The sequence below is a fragment of the Phasianus colchicus genome, chromosome 6, assembly GCF_987193195.1.
Source record: "Phasianus colchicus chromosome 6, bPhaCol1.hap1.1, whole genome shotgun sequence".
Classification (NCBI taxonomy): Eukaryota; Metazoa; Chordata; class Aves; order Galliformes; family Phasianidae; genus Phasianus; species Phasianus colchicus.
In genome coordinates this window covers 19095876-19116052 of record NC_143441.1, presented here as the reverse complement: position 1 = coordinate 19116052, position 20177 = coordinate 19095876, and the positions used below count along the sequence as shown (strand labels likewise).

The 20177-nt window shown below is 36.1% G+C and overlaps 1 protein-coding gene across 5 annotated transcripts in view; it reads right to left on the bottom strand.

Moving 5' to 3' along the window:
* Positions 1 to 20177, bottom strand: part of TBC1D5 (TBC1 domain family member 5) — a 299398-nt gene that overhangs the window by 71458 nt on the left and 207763 nt on the right. For all 5 annotated transcript variants that reach the window (XM_090142592.1, XM_090142593.1, XM_090142594.1 and 2 more), the window contains one exon: positions 4740 to 4882. In XM_090142592.1, the coding sequence (XP_089998718.1) occupies positions 4740 to 4882 (143 nt within the window). The remainder of the gene's footprint in view (positions 1 to 4739; positions 4883 to 20177) is intronic.

Sequence of the window (20177 nt, the reverse complement as noted above, 5' to 3'; positions counted from 1 at the left end):
GAGATTTAAATGCTTTACATTTTTTTCTTTCATGTGAATAAGCCTCATATCCTCCTGTACCTTTCCTCCCTCAACAAGAGGATTACGGGGGAAAGATGCAGGACTGGGCAAAATGAATAATTATAATCTGTGTAGGGAACCACTTTATCATCTTCATTTCCGTTGCTGATCCGACAGCTTGTAATTTCATACATCTGCTTTCATTTGTAAAGCACTCACTTATCCTACTCATTCTTTATCTGTTCTGCCTGTTCTTTTCCTATCCTTTGTTTTTCTTGTTCATATTCAGGTACCTGTTTTTTTCTTCTTGAAGTCACAGAGCTGGCATAATGAACACAATACAATGGTCTCAGTCAGAGATCTTTCAGAGGAGCATAATACCAGCAACACATATTACACAACCAATCCAATTCTCCCATGTAAATCAAATTTCAGATACTGTACTACAGTTATGATTATACCTTTTTACCAAAGCAAATAAAAATACTGACAATGGATAGCAAATTATGCGTACTTTTATAAATGATAGGTATTAAAACCAACACATTTCTGTTTTGAGCATGTCAGTACGTGTTCTATTTTGCAATGGAAAATTGATTAAAATTATTCTTCCTTTATTTGTCCTGGAAGAGTTATTTGCTGTCTCACTGATACAGAGAAAATTAAATATTAAAAAATCTGATTTCTTTTAATGGCACAGACTTGAACCCTGACAAAAACTGATATTTTCAAACAGAAGGCACCTACTCTATTAATTTTTTGAAATGTAGAATAGAGAAACAATTGAAATTAAAAAAAAAAACAAACAACTTTTATGTAATGAACTTATTCCCCATTGCTCCCTAAAAGTTCAGTTTTAAAATGAATCCTTGCCACCACTGATATGTTTAAAAAACTGAGACTTTAATGCTAACTTCTATTTTATTGTTAGGGATTTTCTCATACATTCAGCTCTCCCTTTTTCATGTAGGAATTGTTACAGAAGAGAACATCATTGCTAGTGCTCTATTTGCTGGATAATATTGGGTTAAAGGGATTGCTTTGCTGAAACACCTATTGGTATTCTTCTTCATTTCAAAAGTGAACTATCTTTGGCTTTTAAGGACAAAACGTTTGATATTATCAAAGAAAGTGGCAATGTTCTTAAAAATGATGCAGAAAATAGCAGATAAAAAATCCAACCCTCTCCTTTTCTGTAAATGAAGAGTTAAAAGGATGTCTGAGAATCAAACCCAGGACAAAGTTTCTGGAGGAAGACTCTACAATACCAATTTCTCCTGTCTCAGCAGTAGCTGGATGGTGCTACTGAACACGGTGAAAGACCATCTACTGCTTTGTCATATAGGCTTGATGCTTGCCATTCTGTGCTTGTCCTTCACTCATCACCTTTGCAAGAGTCACATCTGGATTCAACTCATACTGTGAAAACCAGTTATCACTTTGCCAGAGAAGAATGTGATTGGTATTTCTAGGGAAAGCAGCAGAGAAACTCCTGTGATAGAGAAAACAACCTTATTGCCTTTTGATTAATATTTGCTATGCAGTGCCCAGAGGAACATTAAGTTGCTTTCTCTTCTGCTTTATACAAGACTGACTTTTCTCTATTGGTCCAATAACAATTATTGGATGCAAGCACCAGTCAAAAAAGTGGAAAACTAACTGTACTTGTCCTCAATCAAGCCCTAATTTCCTGCCACCTGTCATTTGTTCAGAGTTTCACGTCTGATGCTGCCAATCCTGTATGAAGATGACTTCCTAACCCAGGAATGGTGTGACTACTTTCCCCTGCTGCTTCACGCATTGCTATGTTCTATTTAGTAGCCCTAAATTGAGTTAAACATAGATTATGCGAACATCTTGCACTATAACAAAAATAACAAATCAACTCCTCTAAGAAGAGGCTATGGTTCCTTTATTTCTCTTAAAATATTCAGGGTGCTTTTAGGTAAGAAAAAGTACATGCTAATAACGCTCATAACTAGTCTTTCTTATCAAGTGGGAACTTGATAACAAGTATACTTATTCAAACACTCATCAGTCAAAATTAGATCTCTGTGTAATAATAGCAAATAATACACAAAACTAGACAGGCCCTCCAGGTGTGTTCATTTTTATCCTTCTTGAAGGGAAGGTAAGTATATAAAATACATACACATTCTTTGCACTGAGCCCTCCCTTCCTTCTGATTTCATGAACAACTGCTCATGTTCAGTTCATAACAGTGAAAAATTAATAACACACTCATGGTTTAGATTTGACAGATTTTTAAACAAAAGTTTTTTTTTTTTTTTCCCCCCATGACTTTTTCTTCCAAAGCATTCCAGAAAATAATTTATTAAAACCCACCAGTAGTTTGGTACATGACTGCACACTCGGTTTGTGAGGATTACCACTGCAAGAATGAAGCTCTGCATGGATACAGATGTTAAACTGAACAGAGCTGTTTACAGGATGGCTGTATACATCACTACATATCGGCAGTCTTTAAAACAATCAAGTCATTTCAACTATGTTTTGTGTATGCACAGTAATTGAGCAATCAAAATGTTACACTCTCATTAAATAATACATAACTTGTGTAACAGAATTTTAAAATATAATAATAATAAAAAGAAATATATAGCAGATAAACTACTTTCTTAAAACCACATCCGTGTCAATACAATAAGAAAACCAAAAAAGATCCAGCAATTCCTAAACCAGCTACTCCTTCCCCAGACCCGAATGTGCTGGTATAAAAGCATCTGCATCACTTTAAAACTCTCAAATGCTTTCAGTAATTTATTATTATTATTGCTTATGTTTGATATTTTTTGTAACATAATTTCTTAAGATTTACATTGTTATTTTCATTGTTTCAATATTTTTAAATTGAAAGTTTCCAGATGGTTTATTTATAGAAGACCAATATCATGGTGGATTTTGAGCTAACATTTCCTTTCAGCAAATTAAGTTTTTAGAAACTTATTTGAAAATGTTTTTAAAAATGTTACAACAGAACTTTGAACTCCACTTCAGCTCAAATATTAATATAAAGAAGAGGGGAAACAGAAACAAAAATCTTTTACAGATAGGTAAGGAAAGTTGACTTTTATAAAATCAAGAAATCTCTGAGTTTGAAGTTAACAATATATTCAACTTCACAACACTTCTGATGGGGTATTTTGTTTCCCCATCCTATTAAGCTTAGAGTAACTGATTAAATCCAACTATGGAAAGAAACATACTTAATATTAGCTGTCCTGATGAGATATCTTTGCCTACCATCCAAACAAATGGACTCAAAGTTAAAGCCATTTACTGCTTTATTTATTAAAGCTGGGATTTCAGAGAAAAGAGGGAGACTGATTTCATACCGATGCTGTAATACATTTTTAGCTTTTTTACTTACCTCATACCGATACCTGTGTGTCAGCACAACAAAGCAAAACAAAACAACTACAAAACAATCTTCTCTCCCCTAGGAGAGACAGAGTGCTTACAAATATATTTCTAAAGTGTTTTTAAAGAGAAATGATGGCACAAAATAAAATGCTGATGTGAAGAAGTATTTTTACATGTATCTGCAACATATAACTATACCAAAATTTTAAGGATTATTTCACTTTACAGCATAAACCAGACTGAAATTTCAGACCATAATGATTTGGAATTAGATAATCCTGAAACAGAACTATTTGTTTTGAAATCTCTTTGCTGAATTAAACATCCACTTCTTTTAGAGGAATGTAAGGCTGCTCTATATGCTAAATGTTTATTAAAAAGCAGCAAAAAAAACGCATATGAAGTTCTATGGCAGGCAATGAAATGACAGTATGTGTAAAGTAAATGCATGTTATATTTTCAAGATTGGACCCTAAAATAGGAACCACAGAAGCTGAAAACTTTATGTGTCCTAGAATACAAAATTGTGTCAAATATGTGACCTTGTTAGAAGCTAAAATTTACAGATTGTATATAATTAACACTGAACAGCATGCTAAAGAATTCATATATTTAATGACAGACATGCATCTGACTGCAAAACACATACTTTGCTGCAGCAAACTCATACATAGAATTTTCTGCAAAATATGATGAGGCACAAGTAAAAATCTTTTAAATAATATATCTTCTTCCTCCCATTCACAGTTACATACACTAGTGACATTTTTGGGATTTTCCTTTAACCCAACTTTGTGTATTTTTTGCTCATCAGCAGCCTCTAAGAACTCACCTTAGCACATAATTTCATGTATAATGAGATAGAATAAAATGAAATAATCACTTTTTGAAGACACCACTCTTGCATAAAATACAAGCATTTTGTATTTGTTACTCATCTTTGCACGCAGATTTCCTTCAAGATATAATTTGGAAAATTATGAGTCATTGTCTTACGCATTTTCACAGAACAGCAAAAGATGCATCTCCAGCATCAGAGGCTTTACTCAATTCATCAGCTTTGTCAGAAGGTGGAGCTCTATACATACCTGAGTCACTTCCCGCATATACAGTCTGCAACTCCATAGAAAAACACAGAACTACTCAGAAAGCAAACCTGCATTTAACTTTCAGACACAATTTGTTTCGTAAATACAGCAGACTGCATCTGAAAACAAATGGCTCCTCTCATGGCATCTAAAAGAATTTTCAGTTTGTTAAAAAAATCACAATGAAATTTAGCATTTCTTGAGCCCTCTTTTTGTGTGAAAAATAATTTGGCATTCTTAAAAGATCGTGAGAAAAGCGATACTCACAGGCATCTCTAATATATAACAACATGGCTACAAAAATGTAGTCAACTAAATTCAAGGTGATACTGTCAGCAAATAGAGCGTCCCAGACAACAAGAAGGTCCTGAAGTGGGAATTCACGTCCAAAGAGGAGCCTTACCCACCTCCTGAAAAAAAGAAAAGATGTGAGTTGCACCTTTGCATTTTGACAAATATTGGCAAGGCAGTATATATACCACAGGATCAACTACAATACAAAGTGTTTTACATGCTAATTTTGCAAATTTGGAAGGTCTATGAGAATTACTTACTTAACTGTCTTTTTGGAAATGTTATTGTATTTACATTAAGGGAAGCAATATGGTACTGACTGTAGTGGTTTACTGATTACTATTACATAGGTCAACCTTAAAAGAAATATCACACCAATACTACATACTGTATTTTTGAGCAATTGATGTGACACCCATTGAAGATGAAAGTGAGATCATTCTATGAAAGAATGGCCTGGAACAGGGAAGCTGGGTGAAGCCAGTGGTTTCAAAAAGCCCTGAAAAGCTCCGGCAAGTGAGAGCCAGTTGAAGGCAGATGACAAACAACAGTGAAAATGGATCAGGCCACATTTGCTCTGAAGAGCCTTCCTCCCTGTTTTTGCAAGCAGTGTTTGCAGATCCATGAAAAATATGCTACAGATTCTTTTTTGACTAAACATCATTTAAATCTTTACCAGATTTAGTGATAATCTGCAAGTAGACCGCAGCATCAACTCCTGATCATACCTCTGCTGTTTTCATACATAGAAAAAAGCGAAAATCTGTCTTATTAAGGCAACATTTGCTTGAGACTAGAAGATTGAGATGCAGAAGAAAATTTCTCAAGCTTTCTCATACGCAGTTCTGGCCATCACACTGACCTACTTGCTGACCTCAAGACAGGCACTTCCCTTTCCTATTCCAAAACAGAACCATTACTTTGGTATCTTTTTAGCTAGCAAGACTTATCTAAGGTTGCAATTGTAAAAGCTGAGAAGGAGTTAGTACATCAATCCTAGAATAATTATTACAAAATGGACTTAAAAATAATGAATTACGTTCATAGCTGGGATATGCAAATTACTACTCATGCAGAATCTGTTTACTCTGTGACAAGAAAAGACTGATTGTGAATTTCTCCTAAGCAAATTGAGTCATTCTATAAAATTCACAAAACTTTCTAGAAAGGCAACTGGAAATTTCATGAAGATTAGTTTCACTTGTAAGGATTTGTGTTTAACCACTTTTGTACCAGAACTTGTTGTTTTAAGGCATCTGTGGTTTTATTTATTTATTTATTTATTTTGATTCTGGTAATACAAGTTCACTGCTGCATAAATGGATTTCAACATGTCAGGTGAGTGACAATCTGCACTCTCTTTCAACGGAAATTGAAAGCTACTGTTTTGTTAATTGAAGTTTTGTTCATTCAAACTATTGTATACTCTGCCACAGGAACTATATATATAACCCATAAAAATGTCCATGTTACAGATATAGAGATCACTGCACAGAGTATTATTCCCAGCAAGAATGTTCCCTTTTAAAATTGAAAATAAGCAATTTCAAAAAACAGTCTTATTCTTATTATCTTTACATCAAACATTTATGTTCTAAGGTCTTGTAACTTCTTTTAGCATAGTAATTATAATAGCCACAATATTAGCAAAAACCAAAAGCCCTGGACAAAACCAAAGCCCTGGTATTTGCTTCTCTGATCAAACCCTTTCCCTGGAAGGACATATTTTCAGGCTGCAGAATGCAAAGTCAGAAAACCAGCTAACAAAATGCAGGTCTTATCTATTACAGGGGCTGCTCTGAAAGTAATGCATCTTATTTAATCACATTGGCCCACAACACCAGAGGAGCAGCATGGCAGAAGAAGTTGAATCTTCCCACCAATATTCCCTTGCGTTTTGTTGCTGTGCAACAGATGGCAGCAGAGGGGCAGTGTGACAGAACAGTGTCTGACATGGAAGAGTGTGAATGAAGCAAAGGTGTGGAACTGAGTGCCTCCATGCAGAAAAAATGGCACCCGTTGACATTCACTGATGCTTGCTTAATGTTTATGGAGATCAAACAGAGGATGTGAGCACAGTGAAGCACTGGGTTGTGTTTCAGCAGAAGCAACAGCGGGTCACCGCTGCTGGTGCAAATTTTTGTAAGCATGGCAAGCAGCCTCTTATTTGTTGCTGATGAAAATGTACAGATAATGGTGGCGACTGTGCCTTTTGTAGCTGAGAATTAGTTCTATCAAATAGTGCTATTGTACTCTTTGTGTCTGCTGTATTTTCCATGGGAATAAATAAAGGCATTACTTTTGGAGTGACCTGTGTACATTTAATACCATGTCAGCTCTAGCTAGGGGACTTTACCATATAGCAGCATGTTAACCTACAGTGTCTAGCCCACAGGAGACTATTACCATATAGTGACACAAACATTACCCAAACTCTGCGTGAAGCCTATTGCTTGCATTAACAACCCCTCCCACCTGTAAAACCACAACTTTAATGTTAAACAAACTGTTAGGAACAGAATTAGAGCTAAGCTCGAAGCATTCTAGCTGACTTTGCCTGCAACTACCCAGATCTCACGCAGAAGCTTTGCTAACCATCTAATACACTTCAAGGGAAAAAATACACCACGGTGTAATGGGATTTGTTATTAGTCTTTTATTAGAAATCTCTTTTGGTTCTTTACTACTTCATTATGCAGTGTTAATCGTTTGTAGATGCAGGTTTATTCTGCTCGAGCAGAAGCCATTCTTTTTTTTCTCCTGCTTTTACACTTTCTCCTGGGAAAATTAATTCTCAGTCCCCAGAGGTATCATGTTTCACAGATGTAGGCTGCCGAAGAACAACTGGACTTCCTTTTGCTACCATAATATTATCGTTAATTATTTGAATGCTCCTGTCCTAAAGGGAGTATGCAACTCATACTGTTCTAAATGCATATATACTAATTGCTCTCTCATTTTCTTTAGCAGTGTTTAGCTCTTAGCATCAATAAACCAAGGACTGTATTGCTTATGAACCATGCTGTCACAGGACTTCAGTCAGCTTTTACATTCCAAAAAAAGGTTCTTAATTCCTTAAAGTCAGTGTCCGTACTGAAAAGCTGTCTTTCAAATGAACACATTTCTATTGCTTTTACAAATATTTGCTGAGAATTTCAGAAACACTTAATTATTGCATTGGACACGAAAAGCTTTTTTTTCTGAGATGGCTGTCTGTGGTTTAATTATTGTTCTGTCCTGTTAATCTTGCCTTACATCTGTTACACCTGCAGACTGTGAGGCTCACAATAGTATATCTTTTATCGCGTGCTATCATACAATAATTCATATTTTACCAGGCACCCATAGCCATTAAAATCTGCAAAAGCACAGATTCTTTAAAGCCATAATATACCAAGGTACTACCACCTACACTGCAGCATATGTAACTGTATCTTCTACTTTTAATTTCTATATAATTAAAACAATATTCTCAAGACATCAGTAATTGCTGGCAATAGATAATGATTCATTAATGGCCTTACATACAGAGAAAGCAGGAGAAAACTGTGCTCTATAAAGCCATTAAATAAGGCAATGATCCAGCTTTACCAGTTTTAACTAAAATCACAACCATACTGATTGGGACTTATCAGACTATTCTCCAAGCATTGATGAAATTAACTTATTTTAACTACAGACAACTTTACTGTTGCATATAAGTAGCTGGTTACCTTCTCTGTCTTTTTGGAGAGAATTAAAAAAAATAAGTAAGAAATGGTTCCACATAAAGCGTTGCAGAGAGCTTAGTAGTGTTTATAAGGACAAAACAGCACCAGGAAATCAGCAGGAGTCTGATAAACCACCGTGCCAGGAGAGGCCAGGCATGGCCTGGGACATGGAGCACACACTGCAGCTGCTCCGCGTCCATTCTGCAGATACTTGTGAATGATTTTGTGCAGAAACCACAATTTAGTTGCCTAAAAACTTCTACTGTAAGAGTCTGTTTTCAGCCACATATGCTTTTGTTAAATTTAATATTCAGCACAATTCCCAACCCAAGCCTCTACTCATGTCTTGATTTTTTTAATTCATTAATACTTTTTATTAGAACAAGGTAAAAAAAATAATTCTGCCCTTGCCATTTTTTTTTTCCCCAAACAGTTTGTTAAGATCTGAAGTGAAAGTAATAAGGTCTCTGGTATTTCCTTTTGCTGTGCATACTAAGAAAAAAATAAAAATGCCTACATTTGATGATTCCTTGGTTGATCCAAGCTCAGTAGAATGCAGGTTTCCACAAGCATGTTCTCTTCCTAACCCACACTACTGCCATCCCTGTGCAGAATTCACCTTCTCCCTCTCCTCACCCCAGTGCCCTGTGTAGGAAATGGCACTGGTGTGTGCTGTCCCCTGCAGCGCCATCCCCTGCCATGGCTGGCGCCACTCAGTGCTGCGCTGGAGGAGGATGCTGCAAACTGGTTTCCATTGCCTGCAGGGCTCACTAGGGGAAGTCCTCCGGAGAAGGAGAGGGGCGGTAGGATTTTGCAGGAAGTCTTCATTTTCAGTACAAGTTTTGCTGCTTTCTTTAAATAAGAAAATGAATTCAATGGATCAAGTATTAAAAAGAACGCCATCTTATCAAAACTAAGCACCCAAAAGCTGAGAAATGCCAAAATTAACATCAGTTGTTTACTGACTGAGAAAATTACATGTAGGCTCTGTCTCTTTAAGCTCTGCCATGAATTATGTTCAAGCAAACGTTTGTAGCCATTGCAATTTACTATGTAAAGTCACGGTCAATAATTTAGGAGGAAGGGTAGCAGCACAAACTTCGGCTGTGATCTGCTTTTATAAAAATAAGATACGGAAAAAGGACGAGGAGCAACAACATTCCAAAGAATTTAAAGCTCTATGGTGAATCAAGAATTTAACATTTCAGTGCCAAGCAGCGAGTACCACTCTGGGCAGAGCCACTGCCTGCACTCTGTGGTCAGATACCTGCATTTCCCACCTGAGGACTCCTGTGTGGGATGCTGGGCAGGCTGTTAGCAGCAGGCTGGCCATCTCCTACCACAGGGCCTCCGCTGCTGCAGTGGGGCTGGGAGCTCTTGTATGGATGAGAACAGCAATCATAGCTACAAATGCACAGCAAAAGCGCCCTCAACAGAGGACATTCAGTACCAGAAATGGTCCCTGCTTTGCTGGTTGCCAGTGTGAACCCGAAGGGAGAGGGGTGAGTTCAATCAGAAGGTGAAATTTTGCGGATGTCAGGTGGTTTCCTTTCTTTTAATATCACAGAGGGGACTAACCAAGACAAGTTTTAGAAACACTTCAGCCTACACCTGTTATACCGTTCAATGCTATTAAGACTCCTTTGGTTTTATACAGTTGAAGGATCTTGTACGGAATGTCCTAAAAAGGTTAATAAACCCTTCAAACAACACAAAAAGACAGCAAAGGAGATGTAACTTTTTTTTTTTTAACCAGGGATCCTTCCTACAAGAGTCTGGTTGCAAAGGCAGTACTGCTCATGATGCATGAGAAGCTCTTAAGGAGCCCAGATGACAGAACAGCAGAGATACTAAGTGTAGCATTAACAAAGAAATATTTCTAAAATAAACAAAGCCCTACTAAAATTCATCACCATACAAAATCCCAGTATAGCCAAAGCACTGGTGTAAGAAGCTATGTCAAGAAACTCACCACATCACACTTTTTCAGAAGTTTCTCATGTACTATGTCTACCTATATTGAAACCAGAACAAATAGAAATAAAACTAAATATTTCCAATATTACAGGTTTCTATCTCTACCATAGGTTTTTCTGTCAAAAAATAAGTATTTAAAATTAATCATGATAATAAATAACTCTTTGTCAATGTAAGCTCAGTGATGAACAAGATGATGAACAAGAATACTGCACATAGAATGCTTTGGTGCTTTCTTTCCACTGCAAAAATACCTTTGATTTGTACTGTTAAAAATTCCTGCTGCTTCTACATACCCTGCAATAAGTTTATATGAGTTACGCCATCAAACAAAGACTAGCATATTCTTCAAATTAAACTCCTTTACTTGGCATGAGCACTGAATTGTTACTTCGTTTGCAATTTGGTTTCTTTCATATTAGTAGCAAAGATTACTGAGTCTCACATTTAAGAAAAATTCAATCTGGTTTTTGGAAGACACTAAGCATTTCCTTATTAAAGAAGCTTTTTCCTTTAAAAAAGGGAGATCCTAATAGTGATCTCCCTCTTGTGATTTGCCCTTGTTGGCAAAAGCCCTTACTGCTGTCTTAAGTCCGAACAATTGTAACGCGCTCACTTGCAAGAATGCACTTAATGAAAAATATACCATTGTATCTTTAAGCAATGCTTAAAACTGCTAGAAATACATTATGATAAAAATACTGAACCTACTAGCCTGCTTTGGGTAGATTTCTGTTCCAGAACCTAACTAACTTTAGGTGACCTGTTTAGCCACCAGTGCTGCCCTTGGCTGCAGACTTTCTTTGACTGCTCCTGTCACATATGGCTGCTGCCAACCTGCAGCCACCTCCTGGGGTAGCACCTGCCATCGTAGTGCCCTGACAGAGAGATGCCAATCTCCCTTCATGTTTGTGCTATGGTTTTCCTCTTTGATGCAGTTCTAGCCCGCTATACCATTATGAATGGTGACAGTCCCGTTTTGCTATTTGGGAATCCACTCAATGATGACAAGAATGATGCATTTTGCTCCTTCACATAGCCATCCCAAAGTGTATGTTTCTCCATGTCAAGTGTCATGTCATTCTCCAATGATGCCTCAGTGAGAAGGAACTTGCTTAAAGCAAGCATTTTTACAAAGAAATGTATTGATGACTGTACTCACTAAAATGTATTGCAGATTTTAAACTTCTGCTGAATGTTCCTACTCCGCAGTCACTGAGTGGTAACTGAGTAAATGAAAACAATATAAATGGAAAGAACTAATACCACAAAGAGCAATCCTAGTAAGAATTATGCCAGCAGCAGTGCTCTCTCATTCTTTATGTACATTACCTTTCTAATACAACTATTTTCAGTCTTTTCCTGAGTAGTGTTAGACTAGTAATATAAAAAATCATAGAGCAAAAATGCATTCATAACATACACCAAAAGATTGTCATAAGCAGGCAGCTGCTCTCCGCGAGGCCCCAGTGACCCCATAAGCAAAAATAAAAACCCCACAATTACTAGTAAACCACTGGAGAACCCAGATATCTGATTATTTGCTACACTTGAATCTTGGTTGCATGTTACTCCAAAATTCTGGATATATATAACATAATTCTGTTTCAGTGATTGTTTGATAAAGGTAGGAATTCAGAATAATGAGCTTTAAAATCTTGGGTTGCTGTCGTGATTTTGAAATGTATTTGACCGATCTTAGTCTAAAGCTCCAATAAATACAACTGACTCAAACAAGCCTTTAGCTTATATGTAAAATGGCTCACCTTCTCTTTATTAAATGGATAGCTTTATTTTGATTTTTTTCTCTAGGACAGTTCTAGTTTCTCAGCATATTCAAATTCTTTTTAAAGAAGTAGTTTTTTTTCAGGTTTTGTTGATGGTTCCCACATAAAATTTACAGCAGTCAATTTCTGGTAAAGCTTGAATCGAAATTTATTTGTAACAGTAATTATGCAATAATGCATTTTAAGAACATGACTGCTTTTATTATCAGTTCTAACCTCTATCAGTTTTAGCTTGCTATATTACGTTGGTAAGGTTACAGATTGTTCTTTCCACAGTTTAAGAGACTATTTGTTTTTAGATACTACCAGACTGCAGGTCAGTGGAACAGAAGAGAAAAATAACTTTTCTCATTAGCTTGTTAACTGATTTTAAAAATGTTCTGATTAGGATCAGAGATAAGTCTGCAATGGGCTTTTCATAACTACAAACTTCAAAAACAGAGCTAAGATCTTGAATGTGAAAAGAAAAAACAAAAACAAGTTATCCACTTGCTCAGAGAGAAAAATGGATGATTTGCATTAAATAGCATTTAACAAAACTCTTTGCAGTAGGAATAGAGAACATTGCTTAGTTTCTTTTCCATTTCTCCTAAACCCAATGTAAAACAATTTCAGTATTTCACATACACAACACCTATGTTTGTATAAGCACTGAAGACATTACATCAAGTTACTGGGATACAACAATTTACTGACCAGTCATTACTGGGGAGGACAAATAAGACTGTTCTATTCCTGTAGTTATCTGCAGCAAGATAATATCTGCCATTATTAATTTTTTAAAAAGATGTAAGAGCTAGACACTTGTCAGGATTCTTCGGTCAAGTTTATAACACATATCAAAAAACAAGGTTACTCATCCATTTTTCAGATGTTGGTCAGAATACCGTTGTAACAACACTACAGATCCAGCTGCTATACTATGACTCATTTAAAAATTATCTGGGTTAACCTGTGCTTTTATTCAATGGAAACACATTGAAGAACACTGCTGTGTTTCTGCAAAATGACTAAATTTTATCAGCTTGGGCAATACTCAGATTTAAAAAGCAAGGTTTAGTATGATAAAGTTGTGATAAACTAGAATGACCAAAGGGGTCATTACATTACAGTCTGCAATAAAAAAAATCTTTTAAAGTCTGTGACAAAGTATTAAGTGCAAGAACTCTGGGACTTCATCTCTGATAAAGCCATAATTTAATGACTAATATGCACTCAGAAGAAAAAAAACGTAAGAACACAAAGATGTGACTACTGAATTCTTACTGCTCTTATATCTGTGTAATTCAAACCTACAGCACTAAATACTAATGATACATGTACAATTTGTTTGGAAAATCACTGCAGAGTAGCAAAAACATTTTCTTTTTTTAACAAAAATAATTACAGGTGAGTGATTTTAAACACTATTTGCTGCAATAAAGCTATTGAAACAAAAGAGGCACTTCTAAATTAGTGAAGTTCCTACTGATATCAGCTATTAGCAATTAGGAACTCCAACCCCCAAGTTTTCCATCTTCAAACAGCAATGATTAAATTTGGTTTTAAAGTGGAGAAATTATATTAGAAAAACAACTCTCAGTGTTGTAATTGAAGCACAGTTCTTAAGATGATAAAATAAATTTGCTAATAGCTTTATCCATTGACTCAAGATGAATGCAGTAGCTTTAGGAGATACACGAATCCTTTTGTACAGTCTCTTCAGAATCGGAATCCTACAATGTTTCATTGATCCATAATATTAAATCTCCCAGAGTTTTTATTTGTCTCTGTAGAATCTACTTGAACAAGATGTCATCTAAAAACTGTCTATTTTAACATATGAGGAAGAGGGAGAATTTTTCAATAACTTTAAAGTAAACAAGAAAGTAGTGATAAAATATTATCAAGCTTCTGTTTTCGTTTTCTACCTCTGAGATTATTAAATAAAATGCCTTTTTGTCCATTAAAAAATGAAATCTACAACTGAATCACCTGAACTCTGCATTGCAATGTTATAACAGATGAACTTTTTTCTGGTATGTTAAGTAAAAATTACAATAAAACTTTCAGAAGATAAAACTTATTTTAATTCTTCAGAAGCTATCTGCCTATAAAAACATGTTGTATTCAAGCTAATAAGGCAACATACCTCTGACCACCACCAGTTTATCAATTCACTAGAGTCTTTTTTTCCTTCTAATTCTACTTATTTAAATCATCGCTGTGCATCCAGAATTTTGTTGGGTATTTTTCATGAATGACTGGAGCACCCAGCTTTATAGCAACTCTGAAGTAACTATTAGAAATTCCACATTTCGAGCTAATGCCTGCAGTGGCCAGATCACTTCATTGGCAACCCTCACTGCAGAGAGAATTTGGGTTTTTCTTCTTATTCTCATCATGGTGTAAGATACATTTCAGAGAGTCTTTCCCTTTGAGACTCAAAAATACACCTAAAATTGACGGAATTCTCACCTACTACCCAAATTGAGAACTTACTTCTGCGGATTTCTTTACAATTAAGTACAGAATATTTCCAGATCTCTTGGTGGCTTTCCACTGCAGGGAAAGAATTTATTTTTTGAAACGAGAAGATTTATATCATTACTGAATACAATATTATATCTATTGTATGCTCTAAAACTAAATTATGAAGCTGTTCAGAGGCCATACATGCCACAGTCCATTTCAATCTATTAGTCTAGCTAAATGCCTTCATATATCCAACAAAGGGAGTCATCATCATCAATCTGCCAGTTTTAGCGACCAGTCAACTACATGTTGATGCATGCACTGAGGAAAACCAAGCATTTTTTCCCTGCTCTGTATGTAAGAATTGAGTGAGGCTATTCTAAGAGGCAGCTTAAGAAGTGTTGATCTAGCTGCTTAACATAAATAAAAGAATTAGAATTGACACTTTACTTATAGATTTAGATCAAAGGCAGAATATAAGTATGGAGCCTGATTCCATTATCAAGATGAATAAGAGTATGGTACTAATATTTGGTGTAGCAATTTACATCTAGCAATATTGACATGTTAAGACAGATACAACTAAACCAGAGTTTCAGCTTTTCCCACTTTAAATAAAAAAAGTACAAGTTTTCATTTTATACATGCATATTGACATTTGCTAAATTCTTTTTCCTTTACGTTTATGGTATCATTATTAAACACTTTCTTTCATGTAAACAGTTAAAAAAGCCACAACATATTTCAGGTTATTTCATCCTATTCATACATGCTCCAAACAAGTAATTTTACATATTAGCTACAAGAGTAAGAATTCCAATATTTGTGAAACAAAGTACCTATGTCTGGTGGAGTTCTGTGTTGTGTAGTTGTATTCGAATGGGAACACTGCATCTTTTAAGAGGCGCACAAGGGGCTTAGTGGTCTCATTTAGCTACCTATGTGACCCTATGGAAGGCTTGCTAGCAGTGAAACACTCTGGTAGCAAACTGCTAATTCATTAATTAACTATAGTATTTGCTGGAAAGGAAAGCATTAAACAACGCCGCACAGAAAGTGCAATTGTGGTTGTTCCACGTTCCCGTCTGCAGTATGTGTGGCGGAGGCAAGCAATGCCTACGCTGTTTCTAATTATTCCAATTATCATGGCACACTATGAAAACTTGATTAATAACACTGAAGATATTGTTGTGGCAATTAGCCATATGGTTGAGGGACTTTATTCTGTCACGATTTAGCCATTAGCATCTACTTATGTTTGTCAGAACAGTGCATCCGTGACAAGTTGAAGTTCCGCTCACCTTGCCGAGTCCCCTGTGAGCAACACTAGAGAACTGTTTATTCCTGGGAGCCCCTCGCCTGAGTAAATTTTTCATGTGGCATCGGTCTGACTGGGGACAAATGTCAAGTAGCTTATGCGACGACCCATCAAGCCAGGCTCACTCTGCAGAAGGCTCCTAGCAAATGGCTTGTCAAGGCAGGCTTCTTTCAGAGGAGGATTTGACCAGTAAAATTAGTGTCAAATGCCTTGTATTGAGAGTTTTCAATGGTTAACCATTCAGACAGCACGCACCTATCCTTATTTAGACAAGATGAAATGTTCTGTTATGATTTTATATACCTATGAGTTACATATTACTGCACGCTTGAAATGTATAGCTAGAAGCAGAGGGACTGCGGGGCAGCGTTGCTGACACTCTGGTCAGCTGAACTGACAGGTACATGAGCCAACAATTTCATGAGCCGCCTTCTCACAGTACAAAATGTTAAAAACAATGCTTATTTTAGTGGTCCTTTTGTTTTGTGGCCAGAATATGCGACCACTCAAAATCAAAACGTTTGCAATCAAAGACAACTTCAAACTTGTCCACAGCTGGGATGCAACAAGTCAGTCCTTATTAAAAAGAGTAGGAAGCACGATAGAATTAGCATCTGATGAAGAGGGAGGCTATATAAGAATGCTGCTCCGAAAGTAATGCCTCTTATTTTATTATGATGGTCCACAGCTTCAGAAACAGAAAATCTTATGCGCCTTTACACAGTTGAAATAATAGACTTCTCAAAATTGTGCTAATTTGAACTCTGTTGCCCTCTTTATCCTTTGAAATGTTTCCTTAAAACTATATTTTAACTTATTTCTGAAGAGAAACATTTTTCTGAAACTACAACTACTCCATGCTGATGAAAGAGATACACAAGGGACATTTCAGAATTGTTTCTTGGCAGCAATAAATAGACCTGACATCCTAATCCTCTGTCTTTTCCAATGATTGGCAAATGCAGACAGGAGAAGTGTCCATCTCATAGGGTAGAGATGAACCCTTGCTCACAGGAAGGATTTCCATGAATGCAGGTAGGCTTTTCAGAGTTTCCAAAGAGACACAGACGGAATGGAGGGATGTGATCAGAAGCACAATAAATGATCCCTAAGTCAAGGTATGAAAAGAAAGGGCTGGAAGATAGCTGTATCTAAAGGCTAATTTATCTGACCATGCTCTTCTATGTTCCAAAACAATGATGCACAACGTAATTGGAAGGTAGGAAGCCAGAAACATGCCTGGTGCTACAACCATTCTAGTGGAGCCAAATGCATTTGTCTGTTAAACAAAGGATCATCCCATGCAACACAACATCTAGCACTGGAAACTAGCTGCCAGACTGACAATTTCCTTCAGTTTATGGGAACAGAGAGGTAATCTTACAGCTGAACTCACTGAATCTTGATAATTTCAACGTTTCCTCTAGGCATACCTTCTCTACTGGATTCTTGCTCCTGATTGCTTGGGATGTGATATTTTATTTGAAGGAAATTATGCTATTGAGTATTTAGTTGGCTGTGACAGGTAGAATGCATACTCTGAGGGGTAGCATCTATCTCTGTCAGCTAAACCAGGCTGTGACAACACTTGCCAACTATCATTAGCAACTTTCTTACTGTCTCAGATAATATTCCACAGTCTTAGAGATATGATTCCATGCCTGCTTTTAAAGGGTTGCTGTTACCGATCATTTATGGATTTTACTTTCATACAGAAAAGGATCTGTTTATGAAGAGTTTAGCAAACTTTTGTTGCCCAAAGTGGGCTGACTCAGCAAGAGCTGTGACTTGGATCAAGGAATTTAAAAATAATTTTCCAGATGTGGGCTATTCTTGCAGCATTATCTTTTATTTATTTGTTTATTTGTTTCCTGTTACAAGCTTCACACTTGAGATGTATTATACTCATACTTTTCAGATTGATTAGCTGATACTACTTTTACTCAGAGCAATAACCTTATCTAAAAACTGGCTTTTCAATATGGTAGTTATACTTTAGAACTGAAAAAAGGCCTGTGCTCATGAAAGCCTGCATACTTCTTCAATCATAATAGTTACTTCTGTAAAGATTTTGTTACTATTTATACTTCTTGTTTTGCTATGTCATTAGCCAGTTACATCATTATGAGCTGTATGATATGAGTACGTAGCAGTCTGAGTAAATGAAGCATGTATCTTCAGTTATATATTTCTGCATTTGTTCAATAATCCCAAACAAGTGATGAAAGCATGTGTAGTAGTAGGATCTCAGAAAAATTCAGGAGGTAGGGATGGCCAATCTTATTAATGTCCAATGTTAAATTTATTTTAAAATACATTTTTATTGTTGAAGTCAGACAAGACGTCTACTGTTGCTGAACTTGCACTACTGATGTACTATCATTGCCTTAAATATCTTGCTAAACAAAGAGACTTGTCAAATCTTTCAATGATTTGATAAACTTTTTCTAAACCAGTTGGAATTTACACAAGGCAAAGTGTTCACTTCTTTAGTTTTTTTTTTTTTAACATATCCCTCTTGTATAACCTTTTGACTATAAAACTCTAATTCAGCGTTTATAATGAATATTAAAACTCAACAGCATTGAAACAATTGCTGTCCACTGTGTCATTGCACAGATATATACAAAAATTTTAATTATAGGAAACTGAGATATTAAGTAAACTTTTAATTGCAAAGAGATAGGTGACTTGTGTGTTAATAAACGTATGCACTCTGGATGATTAAAAACTGGAGTAAAAGGAGAACGGCAGCTTACTGTATCACTACTAGTCATTTTCTACTTATGATGGTGATGCAGCTGAGACTGGTGTAACTGCATGAAACGTGCTTCCAGGAACTGAGACTGGAGGAAATGTTCTAAAAGAGGAGGCACCACCCAAAAAGCCTCAATTTGCACTAGAAATTGGGCAGAGCTCTGGTTGAGAATACAGTATCAATGAACTAGTGGCTTTAACAGAAGCAGACACTACCTCTACGGAGCTTAATGAGTTTTGTGTTGTATAGTTATGTATATAACATCAACACAGTTTCATCATTGTGCCAAACTACTGCATTCTAGTTCTTTCAAGACAAAGAGAACAATGCTTCAATGCTGCAATTTAAACGTATACGATTAAAACTAAGGAAATGCATTAAGACAATTCCTACCACGTTGTAAAATCCCTAGTTCTGCATGTACATCTCTTTTAATTCTGATTTTCATGAAAATATGCATAGCTTTAATATTAATTGCTATTAAAATATGCATCATAAAACATAGCAGATGCAGGCAGACAATTAACACATTATATCAACTTATGCATTGTTTACTCTTTATTGAATCCTCTTATTAAATTAACTTTATTTTGCATTTCCTTTGTTTCCTTTCGCTACCATAAAGATTTTTTTAACGAGTTTTATTATAAATAGTTTAAATTGGACCAGTTCACTCATCACTGGGGTGAAAAACTGAGGAGGGGTCAACACCTACCTTTTCTGCAGAAGTCAATTTTCTGCTAGACTGAGTCAAGAGAGCAACATGGCATCTGTTTGTATTGTTCTGTATCGGTAAATGAAACTTTTTTTTTGAACAAAAGCTTGGTATTTGCAAAAGCTGTAAGACTGTGGAGACCATAATCTAAAATCATGAGAGCCACAATTTTTACGACTACAATCTTCTTTTCCTGGTGTTCAGGCAGTGGTTTTTGGGTGGATTGCGCTGCATGCGTTCCAATGAGACATTTACAATCTCCTTTATGCAAATTACCCCAGCAGCTGTTTAAGAGCTGTGGTTGTCAGACCAGGCAAGGAGAATGTGATTTGGTATGTCACAAATGGGGCAGGGCTTTATTAGGCTCTGCTAGAAAGTTTTTGCAGATGCCTTAGCACAGAATCACTGTGATCTTTTAACCCCATTATAACTTCACTGCTTATGGAAAGGAAAACACAAAAAGCTCCCAAATACTGTGGGAATTCTTGAAAATAAGCACTTCACACAACACATGCCTGTTTCTGACTTAAGTGTAAATAATAAATATTATCATTCAGAACTGTAAAATTGCAGATTTCCCCAGTAAAGGAATTTTTCTGGGGAAAACACCAGCAATAACACCTTTCAAACTAGGAGAAAAAGCTTTATGTGTAACCAATAAGATGTACTGAACCTCTAAAAACAAGACATCA